This window comes from Pituophis catenifer, unplaced genomic scaffold, assembly GCF_029215685.1.
Source record: "Pituophis catenifer annectens isolate HBS135680 unplaced genomic scaffold, rPitCat1.0.hap2 SCAF_6, whole genome shotgun sequence".
NCBI lineage: Eukaryota > Metazoa > Chordata > Lepidosauria > Squamata > Colubridae > Pituophis > Pituophis catenifer.
The window spans coordinates 28,342,252-28,359,026 of NW_027256886.1; the positions used below are offsets into that span (position 1 = coordinate 28,342,252).

Sequence of the window (16,775 nt, forward strand, 5' to 3'; positions counted from 1 at the left end):
TTTCCATTCTGACTTCTGATTATTTGATTATTTTTTTAGAATGTCAAGATTTCAGGAATTTCCTAGCTTTCTTGGTTTGGCTTGACCTAAAATTTCAACAGTTTCCAACTTAAAATTGTCTTTGAATTTATCTAAATGTTGACAGATTTAGAAACTTTCATCATGTTTTCTAACTACCAGGTGATGTTAAGAATGTATTCTGCCAGGGCTCTTCCGGTTTGTCTTATAATTATATAATTGCTGTTTTAGTCTTTACAACATATGTTGATGAGTCCTTTTTCTTCTTTGGTTAGTGGGACTTTGCTTAAGATATTTTGGAGATATTTTGTTGGTTTATGTTTTGGAGGAATGTCAAGTATTTGTGGTGGTCTGTTGGGTGTCTCAGAAATATTTGGTGTATGGCAATTATCCTTTTGATAGGTTGTGATGTGATAGATAATTATCTAGGAACTTTTTAACAAAATGGTACGTGTACTTATTGGAAGATATTGTACGTGTAGTCTTTTTCCTCTTGCTGGAATTCTGGCTTACTGAATGTGTTGTTTGCAGTATGTAAGTTCTTATGTAACTCCTTTTGTGGGCAGTTGTAACATCATAAAACAACCAGGAGCAATCACACTAATTAGCTATCAAGAGATGCATAAATTCCATCTATATACAATTCAAAAGACATAACCAAATGCCAATAATGAAAGGAAAAAGGCAGAACTGATCCTACCTTGTATGCAGTGCTCAGATAAGAAGAAAACCATACCAGATAAACAATTAGGGAAGAACCAATACCCTAATTAAGGAATTATCAAGGAAAAAAATCACACCCCAGTCAGGACTAGAAAGGCAAGCTTCTATATATAAACAACTCTCCCATGCATTAATGATATTACTAATGAAAGCTCTCCAGGAAAACAAATGTAAAGAACACAACAATTCCATCAATATTGACTGAATTCAAGATACTTAAACTTGTGTAATGATGTTAAAACTGAGATGAAAGTTTAAAATGTATTATTTTAAAATAACTGCATGCTTTTATTTAAGGTTTTACTTGGAGGAGCGTCCTGGACCCCAAAAAGTTTATAGGGGAAATGCTGTGCCACCAACTAAAGTAACATTTGTTGGAGAAAAGGAAAATAATGTATGGATAAAAGAAATCCAGGGAATTTCAGAACAGTAAGTTTGTACCTGATTTATAGTTTGATTGGAGACTTTATAGCAAAATTAAGAGTGTGCAGGTTGCTTTGTGGAAATGACTCATTTAGAAATGCATGGTCAGCTATAGACTAGATCAGAACTTAAGAAGCTTGGATGAGAAGCAAAACATTTTCAAAGAAAAAAAGTCCAGTTGCCTTTTGAAAGCACCTCATTCATGACCTGGATGATTAACAATATCTTAGACATGATCAGATATATTTTTGGCATTTAGTAGCTTTGGTGAATATGGTATATAGTAAATGCCACTAAAGGCAGTGATTACAGTAAACATTTTAGAGGTCATTTTCTGATACAGTATCCATACAAATGAGCATAACGTATCTTTGGAATTGCTAAGTGATAAGCTGACTTCTTTAAAATATGTAATAGCATTTTAATTATAGTTTACTCAATTATAGTTTATTAAAAAAATAAAAATACATATATAGGCAACATTTAAATAGGGCCATAGCCAGTGGTGGGATTCTGGGGGTTCTAGGGGGTTCGGCCGAACCCTTTGTTAAATTGCTGGCTCGCCCCGCCCCTTGCCCCGCCCCTCCGCACTATTTATTGCCAATAAATGGGGCGAGCGAGCCAGCAATTTAACAAACGGTTCGGTGTTTTTTTGTAATTTATTGGCCCCGCAGCACACCGAACCGTTTGTTAAATTGCTGGCTCGCCCGCCCCTTGCCCCGCCTCCCATCCGCGCGGCGCCAGCCTACCCTAGCCAGGGGTAGGCAATTGTGGCTCTTTTACAACCTGTGGACTTCAACTTCCAGAATTCCTGATACAGCTTGGCTGTCTCAGGAATTCTGGGAGTTGAAGTCCACAGGTTGTAAAAGAGCCACAATTGCCCACCCCTTCCCTAGCCTGAGTTCCGCTGCCTGGGATCCACGTGGGGCTCCGGACGCAAGAGAGCAGGGTAGAGAAAGCAGCTTGCTGCTTGCCTGGGAGAAAAAAAACTTCCAGAGCATTAAACAAAGGTAAAATGGAAGCAGGGGGAGGGGGGAGAGAAAGAGGCTTTAATTTGCTTCACATTGGAGGCTGGAGGCTTTTTGTTTCGCTGTGTTCCTCTTTCATGCAAAAAAAAAAAAAAAAAAGCCCGATCTGATCTGGAGCCGAATGTCATTAGAAGCAATGTTGTCAGCTTGGAGCATTTCATTTCAGTCTTCCAACTGGGCAATGAATTGAACCTCCTCCCCTAAAACAGATGCAATGTGGGTTGTTTGTTTGTTTTAGCAATGTGGATTGTTTTCCTAGGGCAGGTCTCCAACCTTGGCAACTTTAAGATTTGTGGACTTCAACTCCCAGAGTTCCTCAGCCAGCTTTGCTTTGCTTTGCTTTGTTTTGCTGGCTGAGGATTTCTGGGAGTTGAAGTCCACAAGTCTAAAAGTTGGCAAGATTGGGGACCTCTGCCCTAGACCATTTTAGGAGCAAAGTAGTGGGTTTTGCTGGCATTTAAGGAGGAAAGGAAAGGAGGGAGGAAGAGAGAGAGAGAAAAGAGAGAAGAAGGAAGGAAGGAGGGAAGAAAGGAAGGAAGGGAGAGAGAGAGAGAGAGAGAAAGAAAGAAAGAAAGAAGAAAGAAAGAAAGAAAGAAAGAAAGAAAGAAAGAAAGAAAGAAAGAAAGAAAGAAAGAAAGAAAGAAAGAAGAGAAAGGCAGGAAGGAAGGACCACAAACCATGGCACTAGACGTGGTTTCAGAAGATGCTTTGAAACAGGATAGCAATCTAGGGTTGGAAGGGACCTTGGAGGCCATCTAGTCCAATCCCCTGCTCCAGCAGGAAACCTTATATCGTCTAGATTGTTTTGGTGCCTCCAACAGAGAGGAAAATTGCCAGAAAGGAAAAGGAGTTTACTAGGACAAGGCTGCCATGCGGAGGAAGGCAGACATAGTCCTTGACTTATGACCACAATTGAGCACAAAATTAGAGTTTAGAGACAGGACCTTCCAAGGTTTCTGGTGGGGGGAGGTTTGAGCTGTGGAATATCTCACTGCCACACATGTGTCCCCCCCACCCTCGCCCTTTCTTACCTTGAAAAGGCAGAAGCTTGAAGAGGTTGCAGAAAAAACATGCTCTTAGAAACTTCTGAGGATCAGGCAACTCAGCTTAGATTGTCAGAGGTTTTTAAAGGGATTTTTTGAAGAGGTTGTAGGAAAAAAAATCACCTTAAAAGCTTCTGGCGATCCCAGCAGATTTGTGTGATCGTCAGAAGCTTCTAAAAGCATGTTTTCCTGCAACCTCAGCCGAGGAGGTTGTAGGAAAAAAAATCCCTTTAAAAGCTTCTGGCGATCCCAGCAGATTTGCCTGATTGTCAGAAGCTTCTAAAAGCATAGTTTTCTGCAACCTCTTAAGGTTGTAGAAAAAATGCTTTTAAAAGTAAAAGTTAAAAAAAAAATTGGCCATGCCCACCCAGTCACATTACCCACAGAACCGATAGTAAATGGACTACTCAGAGGGCTGAAAAAGTTATTTTTGCCCGGTCCTCGCACTTTTGACCAGTCTTTGAACTTATGACTTTCCTCACATTTTACGTTTTGCGCCCTATCTTGTCACCGTGGTGAAGAGAAGTAGTGGTGAAATGACTGACACGGTTGTTAAGAATGCTGCACGGGCATAAATGTGAGGATGGTCATAAGTGTGAGGACCGGTCAAAAGTGTGAGGATCAGTCAGAAATGACTTTTTTCAGCCCTCTGAGTAGTCCCTATGCACATAGCCACGCCCACCCGGTCACATGACCAGCTAGCCACGCCTACACAGTCACATGACCAGCTAGCCACGCCCACCCAGTCAGATGATTGCCAAGCCACACCCCCAACTAAGCCACGCCCACAGAACCTGTTGTTAAAAAAATTGAATCCCACCACTGGCTATAGCTATTTAACTGTGTGGAAGAATCTAAGGGTAAAGAAAAGAATTATGTATACTATATGAGTACTTTAGAGAGGGGAAGGAGAAAATTTTAGAAATACAAGATCTCAGATTAGTATAACCTACTGGCCATAGAGGTCAGTGTGCCCCGATTCTATCCTATTGCACTAGAATTAATTTATTTAAATTAGGAGGATGACATATTATAAAGCAGACAACCTTATCTCCAGCATCATTTTGTTTCCAAAAATTCCTCAGAATTTTCACTGAAATATGGCAACAAAAGAAGAATTACTCATGTTTTCTAACCACGCTGTGCCAGCAAATCTGGTGAACTATAAGGTGGTCAATAGATTGAAAGAGATCAATTTAGATTCCAGTACCAAAAGAGATAGAGAGAGAGAAAGGGAGGAGACATAAGGAAGTGTTCAGTATCTTTAATTTTACATGCTAGCAAAATAATGCTTAAGATCGTCCAATGCAAATTAGAGCACAACACATTTGGAAAAAGATGCCAAATGTTCAAAATGCCTTTATAAAAGGCCAAAGAACATGGTACATTATTGGTGATTGATGCTGGATAATTCAGAAACCAAAATAACACCAAATATAACTCAATATATGATTCATTGATTATAGAAAGGGCTTCAGTTATGTCAATTATATCAAGCAGTAGATTATGCTAAAAAAAAATTAGAATTCCAGAACATCTCAATGTCCTCGTGAAAAACTTATTTACAGGTCAGGATGCCACAGTTTGGGTGAAGCAGACTGGCTTCAGATTGGCAAAAAACATAGCTATATACCCTCCCCTTATTTAGTCAAACTATATACTGGATATATATTATGGGAAATTGGATTGGAAAAAGATGAGTGAAGTTTCCTTATGTCCCTGTCAGACCTTAAGGCTTCATGGGTATTATCTCTACAGAATCTTTCTGCTAGTTTCCATAACATGTACAACTACTAATGTTTATTAGAAAAGGGCTACTAATAATCTTATTACTTTTTTTCTAATTTAAGAATCCAGCATACCCTTGCAAATTTTTGGAAAAAGTGATAGGTTTAAATTAATGGATTTTATTATTATTTGTTTGACTTTCCCACCCCCAAAATGATTATTAATTTTTCTTTTTTTCTTATTAAAGTATAATTTCTTTAAAATGCAAATTCTAATTTACTATATAAAATTTGATTTTTTTAATTAGCTACCAAAGAAGAAAAGGAGTAATTATAAACGAAACATCTATAATTGTCTATGCACAATTACTAACTGGGAGTAGATATCAGTTAAATCAAAATGGTGAAGTGTATTTTGAAAAGCAGTGGTCCAAGCAAAATCTACCTTTTGCATACCAGACAATTGTCAAGGTAATCTTTTCACATTTGTTATTGTTATACTTATTTATATATCTATTAATTCAAAGAATCCATATTAGCACAGTTGAAATTTAAAATATTTTTTATGTTTAAATTCTTAATTTGTTAGAAATGTATGCATGTTTATATTTACATAGACATGTACCTAGACACATAAATCTAGATGCAGAGGCCTTCATTTATGCTCTACAATCCTGTATGAGTGCTGTATCCAGTGAGAAATATGCTCAGATAACAACATTCTTCAGTACTGTAGGGAGAGAAGGTATATGAACCCTGTATAACTCTTTGTAATCCAGCTGTAAATTACCTATGTGATCAATCCATGTTCCGGAAGATAGTTTACAAATAGAGAAAATGCAACACAATTGTTATTATTCCCAAGAATAGCAATCTAATAAAAGAATATCTCACGAGCAAGGCATACAATACTTCAGGTTATAAAGAACGCCAAGATGGCAGTAAAGAATGTGCATGCCACTCTTGAATTCTTTGTATTCATGTCCACAGAATGAAAGACTGAACAAAAAAATAGTGGTGGGAAGATGCCACCTCTGGTTGGAAAGCACATTGCCACCTGCATTGAAATTTTTGGAACTATCATGGCATTAATGAGAAAATTTTAAGTATATGAAGTATAGCATTCTGATAGAAAGAACTATATTATAGCCATGAAGCATGATGTAGGGCAGTGATGGCTAACCTTTTTGCCATTGCGTGCCAGGAGGGGGGGGACGGGGGAGGGTCGCGCATGCCCACGCACATGTGTGCGCAACCCCCTCCCCCCCCCACTCCTGGCACATGATGGCCTGGTAGGCCCGTTTTTCTTTCTTACCTGGTTCCAGATCCTCTCTGTGTATCTGGGAACGGCGAAAACAGCCTTTCCCACTCCCTTGGAGGCCCCACGGAGGCTGAAAAAGCCCATTTCCCAACTCCCGGTGGGACAGGAAGTGACGTTTTTTTCCTGTACCCAGCCTCCAGAACCTCTCTAGGAGTCTGTAGGAGCCTCTCTAGGAGTCTGTGGAGGCTGGGGACAGGAAAAAACGTCACTTCCTGTCCCACCGGGAGTGGGGAAATGGGCCCTTTGAGCCTCCATAGGGCCTCCAAGGAAGTGGGAAAGGCTGTTTTCGCCATTCCCAGATACACAGAGAGGATCTGGAGCCAGGTAAGAAAAAAAAACGGGCCTTCCCCCCCCACCCCCCCCAGGCCCTCCAGAGGCAGGAAACAGCTTGTTTCCCTACTTCTGGTGGGCCCAGAAGGCCCGAAAATCAGCTGGCCGGCGCACGCATGCACCCCAGAACTGAGCTGGCGTGTCCACTAATATGGCTCCGCATGCCATCTGTGGCACACGTGCCATAGATTCGCCATCACGGATGTAGGGAATACAGTATATCATAATTTGGGGTTGCTTTGAAATCTCAAGAACAAAAAACCTCCAGTCTTTCAAGAAACAATGTGTTTGGGATTGAACCACTATATTCTCCATGTCATGATATCTATCCATGGCCTGAATATATCCAAATGTGGGTTATGTAACACAACTAGATCTAAACCCAGATAGAAATTTTTGATGGAATGATTGAAGCAAAATAAATTCTGTGTTTGGGAATGGGCAATTCAGATTTCTTACCTGAATCCAACTGAAAAGTGATAAAATCTGAAGCTAGTAGCTTAACAGAAAGTCCTAAATTTATTCATCTTCACTGAAGAATAAAACTTTTAAAATAGATCATTGGCAAGCATTATTACGTGGTTAGTGTGAATTCTCTTATTGTGATGTATCTTTCTGGGTTTTTTTGGCAGGATATAAAAACTTTTGATTGCCACTTCTCCAAATTAAAAACTTTGGATGACCTATTCCCTCTTGGATGCACAGTTTTCATGCTAGGAACACCTTACTATGGCTGCACAGGAGAAGTGAGTTTCAAAATAATCTTCCATCAGATTCATTTCATAAATTTAAACTATCAGAACTAGGTCAAATTATTATCTAGGTTGTTTTGGGTTATCATTTGTCTGCCTGTTGAATATATAACTTTGTACTTGTCTTCATCTCTTTTTAATATGTATTTATTTATTATATTTCTGTCCTGTCTTCATTTTGTAGAATTCCAAGCAATGTACATAATATTCCCACCTCTTATTTTCTTCACAGAAAAGGTGCTGAATAACCACAATTAGGACTGGAATTTCAGATGTTAAGTGAAGCGGTTAAGTGAGATATCACATGATTGCTTCACTTAATGTCTATAATATTGGCACTCCTGGTTGCACTTGTTAAGTGATCTTGTGGGTCATTAAGTAGGCAGACAGAGTCTTAAATAAGGAGTGTAAGGGTGGGGGACGCCTGGTGCAGACTATGCACTAGTGTCTCTGCTCAGGAGCTGAAAATCCTCCCTGCTGAAATCCAAGCAGGATTTTCAGCTCCTGAGCAGCAAGGGACTGTGGCCTGCACTAAGCCTTCCCACTCTTACAAATCATCCACACTTCTGCCTTTCCATTTGGGCTGAAAATCCTGCTTGATTTTGGCTCTCTGCTATTTCTGGAACTGGCTGAAAGAGCTCCGTTGCAAAGGATTTCAGTTCCACGCAAGCAGGAACTATGAATTGCAGCTCTGTGTCAAGCAGGCATGGAGCTAAAATCCTTCAGTAGGAAGCTCTTTCATCCAGTTCCCAAAGATAAGGTCTTCTCGTCAGTCAGCAGTATCTTCAATCTTTTCTTTTGTCTACCCCATCGACTTTCTATGGAAACTGGCAGAGAAGATTGCAAATGGCAGTCACATGATCACAGGTGCTTGCAACTGGTTGTAAATGCAAACAAGTTGTCAAACAAGCAGATGTAATCACATGACTGAGGTGGGTACGTACAGTGATCAGAAATGCTTTACAGGCCATAAAACATCCTTTCCGAGGCTGTTAATTTGAATTGTTGTTAAGCTATCTGTAATCACTATAAATATTGGAAGACTTTTTTTCCATTGTGAACCTGAGTGTATCAATTATTTCTTTTAGGTTCAGGATTCCTCTGATGTAATTTCAGATGGCAGAATCCGTGTTGTTTTCAACATTCCAATTGAACCTCAGCTGGATATCTTAATACAGAATCAGCATGTAAGTGTTATTTCTCTAGCAGTGGAATACCCTTGCAGAGTTCATCTTAATCCTTCAGGAAGTAATAGAACACTATGGAAAAAATTTCAAATAATTAACAATTACGTTCTTTTACTTTAATCTTTTCCATTTATATTTTTGAATACATAGACCACAATCTAAAAGGTTCTAAAGTATTTTGAACTGGTTTTACAACTTTTTTATTTAAATATTCTTTAAAGAAACATTTTGCAATTTTAGAATTAAAAGGTTCCTCTATTGACTTGATTAGAAAATTACCTATACATATTATTATGTTTATTATTTATTTTTCTCCTTCATCCTTCACTTCTCTCTTCCCATTTTCCCACTATTTTCGTTTTGATTTTCATTTATATTTTATGCTCTGATAAGTTTAATAATATTTTATTTAAAAAGAAAGAAAATCACTTATGCGAATACGATATTCAACAACCAACCAGTTATTTAGAATTATATAACTATAATTCTACCAAAAAATTTTTTTTAAACTTTTAAACGTTCCGGAGATCGTGATGTCTATCGCCTTATATATATATATATATATATATATATATATATATATATATATATATATATATATATATATATATATGTAGGTCTTTGGTTATTCGGGTCTTCTCCCACGTAAAATTGGAAGTGTCTTGGCGACGTTTCGACGAAGTCTCATTCGTCATCTTCAGGCTGGTGTTCTCGGCTTCGTGCTTCCAGGAGCAATGTGAGATCGCAGCTGTCTCTTCCTTTTAACTGCTAGTGGAGGTGTGAGCTGATTGGGTGGGAACTTGGCTGTGTTCTGATTGGGTGGAGGTGTGTTCTGATTGGTTAGGGGCTTGGCTGTGCTCTGATTGGCTGGGGTTGTGTTCTGTTTGGGTGGGGGCTTGGTTGTGCTCAGCTTAGTCTGAGTTGCAGGGGGATTTGAGCTGGTGAGCTGCGTTGTTGTTGTTTGGCTTCGTGTTTGTGGCCGTGCGAGCTCTTCATGGTGGGTGTCAGTCTGCTTCATGTATGGATTGGAGGGGTTTAAAGTGGCTAATGATGCAGCTGCGGTCTGGCTTCTGGTCCTTGGTCGTGGCTCATTATCAGTGTGGGTTTGAGTCTGCTTTCTGCGTGGATGTGTGGTGGTGACATCAGGTGTGGCACTCGTGAGTGTGGGTCTGGTGTCATTCGTCGTGTTAGGGACTCGTTTGTCAATAAGGGCGGGTTTCCAAATGGCTGGTAGGCGGGAGGTATCGTCTCGTTTGTTCATGCTGTGTGGGCGTTTTTCTATCTCAATGGCTTCTCTGATTATTCTGTTGTTAAAGTGTTCAGTTTTGGCGATAGTTCTGGTCTTTTTAAAGTCAATATCATGTCCTGTGGCTTTAAGGTGTTGGACCAGGGAAGAAGTTGGTTCCTCTTTTCTGACTGAGTTCTTGTGTTCTTCTATGCGTGCACTTATTCGTCTGTTGGTTTGTCCGATGTATGTGGTGGGGCAGGCGGTGCATGGGATTTCATATACTCCTTGATTTTCTAACTCAATTTTGTCTTTGGGGTTCCTTAGGATGGTGGATATTTTTCGGTTTGTGCAGAATGCTGTCTTGATGTTATGTTTGTGGAGGATTTTGCTTATTCTGTCTGTGGTGCCTTTTATGTATGGGAGGAGGGCCTTGCCGTTTTCTTGTTCTCTGTCTTGGATTTTAGTGGGGGTTTCTTTTTGGATTAGGTTGGTGATCTTATTTCTTTGGAATCCATTGGATGTGAGTACGTTAGTGAGGGTGTGTAGTTCGGTTTTTAGGTGTTGTTCGTCAGCTAAGCGTTTTGTTCTGGAAATGAGTGTCTTGGCTACAGAGTTGATCTGGGCAGGGTGGTGGTGTGAGAGTGCGTGCAGATAGCGGTTTGTGTGTGTTTTCTTCTGGTATATAGTGTGTCCTAGGGAGCCATTGGATTTTCTGTAGACTAAGACATCCAGGAAGGGAAGTTGGTTGTTCACTTCTGTTTCCATGGTGAACTGTATTTTGGGGTGTAGGCTGTTGAGGTGTGTGAGGAAGTTGTCCAGTTTTTCTTTCCCATGTGGCCAGATTATGAAGGTGTCGTCCACATATCTGAGCCAGAGTTTGGGTTTGTGATCGGATTTTTCTAGAGCTTGGGTTTCAAAGTATTCCATATAGAGGTTGGCAATGACAGGTGAGAGGGGTGATCCCATGGGTGCTCCTTCTGTTTGTTTGTATTTCTGTCCATTATAGATGAAGTATGTGTTGGATAGGCAGTGGTTGGTCAGATCTAAGATGTGCTTGGGGGGGTTATATTTGTTTTGGATAACTGTCAAGGCTTCTTTGATTGGTACTTGGGTGAAGAGGGATATGACATCAATGAGAAAACAAATATATATATATATATATATATATATATATATATTTGTCTATGTAAGTTTTCACGGGTATATATGTGTGTTCAGTTAATATTTCGGGTTTCTTCCCGTGTAATTGTGAACATATCCCTAAAAGGGTAGAAGCGACGTTTCGACAGAATCTCATCTGCCATCATCAGGCTTATGTGAAGGGTCTTTTGCTGTAACTGCCGTTACTATTTCAAATCTGGTGCTGGTAGTCTAGGATGGCTCCACCTTTTCATTCTGATTGGTTGGGAGTCTCAGTTTGTGTTTATTGGCTTGGCTTCGGGTGTATGGTCGGTTTTTCTCCACCAGGTGGCAGGGCTTCATCTTTGTGGCTGGCTGGAATGTGATTTGGCTGGAACTTTTGGCCTTAGAGGCCTTTTGATTAACACTTGATCTATGTTTTATATATATATATATATATATATATATATATATATATATATATATATATATTAATTTTTTTATTCATTTTATATTTTAAATTACTAACATTACAAACAACATATACAATATTTCACCCTGTGCTATACATAAGAAAGGAAGATTTGGTTCTTTGGATATATCCTCATGATCGCCAAAATCCACGTTCTCGGGGTACAGGTACTGAAGCATCCAATTTTCCCAGCGCATAGTCCACAAATGGTTTCCAAATTTTCCAGAAAATATCTTCTTTATAGTCACCATTTCTAATTTTAATATCACATGTCATTTTATCATTTAAGGCTAATTTCCACATTTCACAATACCATTCTTCTATTCTAAAATTCACATCTAATTTCCAATATCTGGCTATTATAATTCTACCCATTATAATCATAATTCTAATCAATTCTTTCTCATATTTTGTTGGTTCTATTTCCTTAATTATCAACAGTAATATAGTTTCTGGTCTCAATATTATTGCTTTCCCCATCATTTCAAATATCATTTCCTCCAATTGTTGCCAAAACTTTTTAACTTTATCACATTTGTACCACATATGTTCATAAGTCCCTAATTCCATGTCACATCTCCAACATTGTTTACTAATTTTTTTATCCATCAATGACAATCTTAATGGAGTCTAATACCATTTCCAAACAACCTTATAATTATGCTCTTTAATTCTTACAGATAAAGTCTTCATAATTCTACTCTTCCAATTCACGTTCCAATCTAAATCTGATATTTTAATATTAAGTTTTTTTTCCCAATTCATCTTCATCACCCTTTGTGGTTTTCCATCAAAATTTATAATCTTATATATCTTACTAATGAGTCCCTTTAGCCCAATTTCATCTTTCATAATTTGGAATACTAAATATTCAAATTCAGTTTTACTTCTACTTATCGAACAATTGTCCCTTACCTTCTTAGTCCATTTTTCTATCTGTATTTTTTCAAACCAGCCTAAACCCAATTTTTCAATGATTTCTTTTTTCCTCCTTTCATTTTCTGAAGTTTTTAACCAATCTATTATAGTTTGTATATTTTCATCTTCCATTACCCTATCACGACTTATATTAGTTTTAATCGGCCAATTTTCAATTGTCTTCCCTAAGAAAATTATATCTGGAATTAAAATTTTAACAAATTTGTTCCAAATTTTACTCAGTCCCTTTAACCAATAGCTATTAATTACACATTTTGATTTTGCTTTATCTAAAAACCATGTTGAGCCAAATCTCTTGATGTCCTTTAATTCTAAATCTCTCCAATGACTATCTTCCCCTTTAAATATTTTTACCACAGTCCGAATAGCATAAGCCCAATAATAATTGAGTAGTTTGGGGATTCCTAATCCACCTTCCTTTTGATTTTGATACCACATTTTCTTCACTAATCTAGGTCTTTTCCCACCATTGCAAAATTTATCCAATTTCTTCTGATATCCTTCAATATCTTTCTCTGTCAAGTTTAACGGTAACATCTCAAATAAAAAATGGAAACCTGCTCTCATAGATAGACGAATCTTAACACAAAATATAAAACATAGATCAAGTGTTAATCAAAAGGCCTCTATGGCCAAAAGTTCCAGCCAAATCACATTCCAGCCAGCCACAAAGATGAAGCCCTGCCACCTGGTGGAGAAAAACCGACCATACACCCGAAGCCAAGCCAATAAACACAAACTGAGACTCCCAACCAATCAGAATGAAAAGGTGGAGCCATCCCAGACTACCAGCACCAGATTTGAAATAGTAACGGCAGTTACAGCAAAAGACCCTTCACATAAGCCTGATGATGGCAGATGAGATTCTGTCGAAACGTCGCTTCTACCCTTTTAGGGATATGTTCACAATTACACGGGAAGAAACCCGAAATATTAACTGTACACACACACACACACACACACACACACACACACACACACACACATATGTATATATGTATATATGTATATATGTATATATGTATATATGTATATATGTCTTTTTCTTTTTCGTAGGCTTTTATGTGCATATTCTTTCTAGCCAGGTTTTACCTACGTAAACTAAGTTGTTTTGCAGCTCTGGTTGTGTGAAATCTCATTCACAAGCTTCAGGGCTTTTTTTCTGTTGACAAACTACAACTCTGTGTTGCTCTCTGGGAGACTCAGATAGCTATTTCTGCCTTATAAGGCTTCGTCGGTGAGCCACACCCACTTCTCGGATATTCCCCCTGTAAAGGTATAATGTGTATGCACATAAAAGCCTACGAAAAAGAAAAAGACACATTATACCTTTACAGGGGGAATATCCGAGAAGTGGGTGTGGCTCACCGACGAAGCCTTATAAGGCAGAAATAGCTATCTGAGTCTCCCAGAGAGCAACACAGAGTTGCAGTTTGTCAACAGAAAAAAAGCCCTGAAGCTTGTGAATGAGATTTCACACAACCAGAGCTGCAAAACAACTTAGTTTACGTAGGTAAAACCTGGCTAGAAAGAATATGCATATGTATATATGTATATATTATTGACGAAGAAGAATTCTGATGAAAAAAGTATCAAACTTCTGAAACATTCTATGACTATATTTTATGACTATATTGGTTTACATTTGCTTTCATTAAAATATCTTTGCGTTATTCTGTTAATCAGAAATTATTTCAACAATGATTCCAATAATTCATTTCATTGCTCCAAACAAAATGCTTTTGATTTAGCTTGGCTGTGAGTTTATCATGCAATTATATTATTGTTACAGCTCTTTGTTGTCCTGATGACTTTGGGATAAATAAAAAATCTGTTTGCTGTTTGTAAACTACAATATTCAGAAGTGGCAACCAAATTGCATTGCACCCTAGCTGAGAACTGGGAAAATAGCCGTCACTTATGCTAATCTTTCTGCTGGAAAATAAATGCTTCTTCTTGCCTTGGAATATCTAATAATAATGCTTTTATGTTAGAAGTAGTCCTCAATTGGTGACCAGAATTCATTCCAAAATTTCTGTTGCTAAGTTTTTAAGTCCCATGTTACGACTTTTCATGCCACAGTTGTTAAGTGAATAACTGAAGTTGTTAAGTTAGTAACCTGGTTGTTAAATGAATCAAGCTTCCCCATTGACTTTGCTGGTCAGAAGGTCGCAAAAGGTGATCACATGACCTTGGGATATTGCAACCGTCAAAAATATGAATCAGTTGCCAAGCCTCTGAATTTTGATCATGTGACCATGGGATGTTGTCCATGGGTCATAAGTGTGAAAACCAGTCATAAGTCACTTTTTTCAGTCCCATTGTAACTTCGAACGGTCACTGTTAGTCAAGGACTACGTGCATTTCTTTTTTATTTCTTTGTAAATCTATCAAAAAGAAAGATTTTTTTTCCTTTTCCTGTTTTTCTTTTCTTCCAACAGCCAACTTTTCCTGACATATTAACACCCCACCATCACTCTCATAGTATCTCTTTTCTTTATTCAGCAAATGCTGATTTCATTATTTTTATTCTTTTTGTTTTTCTATTAGAAATGGTACACGATGAACCTCAGTAGTTTCTTATCCTATTACATATCATGTCAGAAAACACATGTACTACTTACTTGAAGCCTAATGTATAGATTTGCTATATGCCTGGGAATTGAAGGATGATACAAATCCACTTCATGATGGATTATGTAAAGACTTGTCCATAGAGATGTATTGCATAACAAATCTGTAGTCTCCCAAAGGCTTCATATTTTTTTCCTATGTGTTAATATAGTTCTCAAATATTAAAAATAAATGTTTGATATTTTAGAAATATTCTGTGAAATATAATCCTGCATATGTATTGGCCAGTCGCCTTGGAGTGAGCAGCTATCTTGTATCAAGATTTACAGGAAGCATTTTTATTGGAAGAGGAGCCAGGAGAAAGTAAGTTTGGAATATAATACGATTTTGCAGTGAAACATCTAATTACATTTGAATTAAACCCAGGTTAAAATGCTATTAATCTGATTCTTCCTATTTGCTTTGAAAATCAGTTTTAACAGAGAAAAAATAATGGAACTAGACCTTCTGCCTTTATTTGTGCATTTAGTACAGAGAGAAGACTAGATTGCACAGGGTCAAAATAGACAATTTTAGGTTAGTTGTTCCCAGTTTTTAGTTTAAAATTAGGAAAGAATACCTTTATGAAGTATGATAAGGAAATACCGTAAGTGCGCAAATACTATTTTTCAAAAACATAACTCACTGCACTTTTGCATCACTAATGTAAAGACACATCTTTCTTTGCCCTTTTTGTGAGCCAGTGAACTCATTGGGAGTATTTTGGCTCTTTAAAGCTCATCAGAAGGCCAATCGACCCAGAAGAGTTTGAAATGCAATTATCTCGGTTTTTTTTACTAAAAAGGAATGTTTATTGTTGTTTTTTAAATTCCTTTTAAAGCACTGTAAAGCATTGTTAAAGTTATTTTTCCAACAGTACTTCTTTTATAAAGTGCTTTGTTCAATTTTCTGTCTTTCTTTTCCCCATGTGGAATTATTCTTGTATGTACATTTTTAAAAAAGTATTCCAAAACATGGGATACTTGTTGGCATAATTTATCAGGAAAAAGGAATAGAAACAGGAAGAAGAGAAGCAGTTAGAGATATGAATGCAGAACATACTTTACATGTTGAAGCTGATCAGTGATACCAATAATATTGATGTGTCCCCTGGAAACGTTTAGGCTGTTATGACTTTTTGAAGGCTCAGCATAACTTCTTCAGGGCCTTCCTAGGTTGTCTCCAAGTAAATATACAGACAGTGCTTCATTTGGAACTGTAAGGAATCAAAGTACTCACTTCCAGAGGCAACCTATGGCAAGACCTCTGAGGATACTGAATGCCTTAGCATCAGTTTCTGATACCTTCGGTCCTGCCAGGTAGGTGCAACTTCACAGAAGGTGTGCCTCCTAGGTTTTGCCAAATTATAAAATTTAAGGAGTGGACCTGGAGCACACCCTCCTTATTTGACCTGTTAGGACTGATAGATACCTCAAGGAGAGGAGGTCCCACAAATAACCTGGCCTTGCACTATTCAGGACTTTTAAGGTGATCACCAATACTTTGAATTGCGCCAGGAAAGAAACTAGGAGTCATTGCACCAAAGGCAGCAGCAATATAATAAGGGCAAAGCACAAGAGTACCCAGAACTATGTGTGCCATTAAATTCTGGACTAGCTGTAATTTCTGGGTAATCTTCAAAGATAAACTCATGTACTATCGATCATGTTATAGCAATCTAGCATGGAAATAACCAAGAGTGACTCAGCATATATTTTGCTGAATAAATCATTCAAACCCGGTTTAGATTTTATTAATATTCATTCTTTGCTCTTTTTCAGCCAATAAATTTGAAGACTGAATATTAAGTATTAATATTAATATATAGCAAAATTAGTATTAGAATTTTAGT

The 16,775-nt window shown here is 37.8% G+C and overlaps 1 protein-coding gene across 1 annotated transcript in view; it reads left to right on the plus strand.

Annotated features, from left to right (window-relative positions):
- The window catches only part of LOC139318383 (5'-3' exoribonuclease 1-like), a 46,219-nt gene that overhangs the window by 6,894 nt on the left and 22,550 nt on the right, over positions 1-16,775 (plus strand). Inside the window, exons 8-12 of the mRNA XM_070945809.1 lie at positions 1,039-1,170; positions 5,271-5,433; positions 7,246-7,359; positions 8,454-8,552; positions 15,132-15,247. Of these exons, the coding sequence (XP_070801910.1) occupies positions 1,039-1,170; positions 5,271-5,433; positions 7,246-7,359; positions 8,454-8,552; positions 15,132-15,247 (624 nt within the window). The remainder of the gene's footprint in view (positions 1-1,038; positions 1,171-5,270; positions 5,434-7,245; positions 7,360-8,453; positions 8,553-15,131; positions 15,248-16,775) is intronic.